Genomic DNA, 1,066 nt, shown 5'->3' on the forward strand with positions numbered 1-1,066 from the left:
CTTTGACTGTGACATCATTTGAAGAAGCGTTATCCTAGGTAACAGTGAACACCTTGTCTAGTTTCCATTCAAGCAAACAATTACAAATAGCTTAACCATCTCTTCACCCTTATGACTAGTAATAGGAAAAAAATTTATTATTTTTTTATGCAACTTTCAATCCTTATCAATGAAGTGGTCTGTCAAACACATATAATTTATTCTTTGCAATGAAGTTTATGTGTCTGTTGTGAGGCAAAGTTTTGGTTGTGCTTCTCTAAAAGACCTTCTTAGATTTTGCTTCTATTCACTGAAAACTTCATAACAATCCCTTGTTATTGTTCTACGAGAAGGAAGACGAAATAGTAGTTGAGTTATTCTCATAAACTTCATAAAACCTTCCTTTTCTACAAAGCTAAATGGTAGTTCATCAATAACTATCATCTCAATTAAAGCCCTCCTAACCACTTCTTGATTAAATTTCCAAAGCGATCCTCCATCCTTTTGGCAAGATTGAAAATTTATTTTTGTTTGAGTATTATCTTTATCAATATTAGGTGGGTATTCTTTGCATCCAGTCAAATAATTTATCAATCCTGTTGTTCCATTCCTAGATATATTAGCAGCATAAACTTACTTACAATATCTACACCTTGCTTTACCAACCCCATTTACCTCAAATTTATCAAAATATTTCCAAACTTCGGATCTAGGTTCTATGGCTTTTCTTTTCTTAGAATCTTGAGTATCAATTGTGTTGGCGTTGCTATCTTCAGTAATAGGTAAGCTTTCAGTTGAACCGGCATCACTTACTCTACTTTTTTCTGCCATCTATACAAAATTAAAACAAATATAAACACAAATTAAGACTAGAGTAGTAGAGTCAAATATAAACTTTTAACAGATTAATCCTAATCCTATACAAAAAAAAAAAAAAAAAAACAACGCCTCAACTGCTAGTTGTGAAAATAGAGTTTGCTGAATATATGGCATTGATCAGCAAAGTTTAGGAAAGCTAAAGTCCATACTCTCCCATACTCCTTTATCTACTACCATCCATTAGAAAAAAATTACTGTGCATACCGTA

At 32.1% G+C, this 1,066-nt stretch overlaps 1 protein-coding gene across 1 annotated transcript; it reads right to left on the reverse strand.

The window, feature by feature from the left end:
- Window positions 1–282: 282 nt before the first annotated feature.
- Window positions 283–810, reverse strand: LOC142168182 (uncharacterized). The gene is made up of 2 exons (XM_075228841.1): window positions 632–810; window positions 283–589 (listed from the first exon to the last, which is right to left on the reverse strand). The coding sequence occupies exons 1-2, from the start codon at window positions 808–810 to the stop codon at window positions 283–285; spliced, it is 486 nt and encodes a 161-aa protein (XP_075084942.1).
- Window positions 811–1,066: the final 256 nt, after the last annotated feature.

The sequence above is a fragment of the Nicotiana tabacum genome, chromosome 13 (assembly GCF_000715075.1).
Source record: "Nicotiana tabacum cultivar K326 chromosome 13, ASM71507v2, whole genome shotgun sequence".
Taxonomy (NCBI): Eukaryota; Viridiplantae; Streptophyta; class Magnoliopsida; order Solanales; family Solanaceae; genus Nicotiana; species Nicotiana tabacum.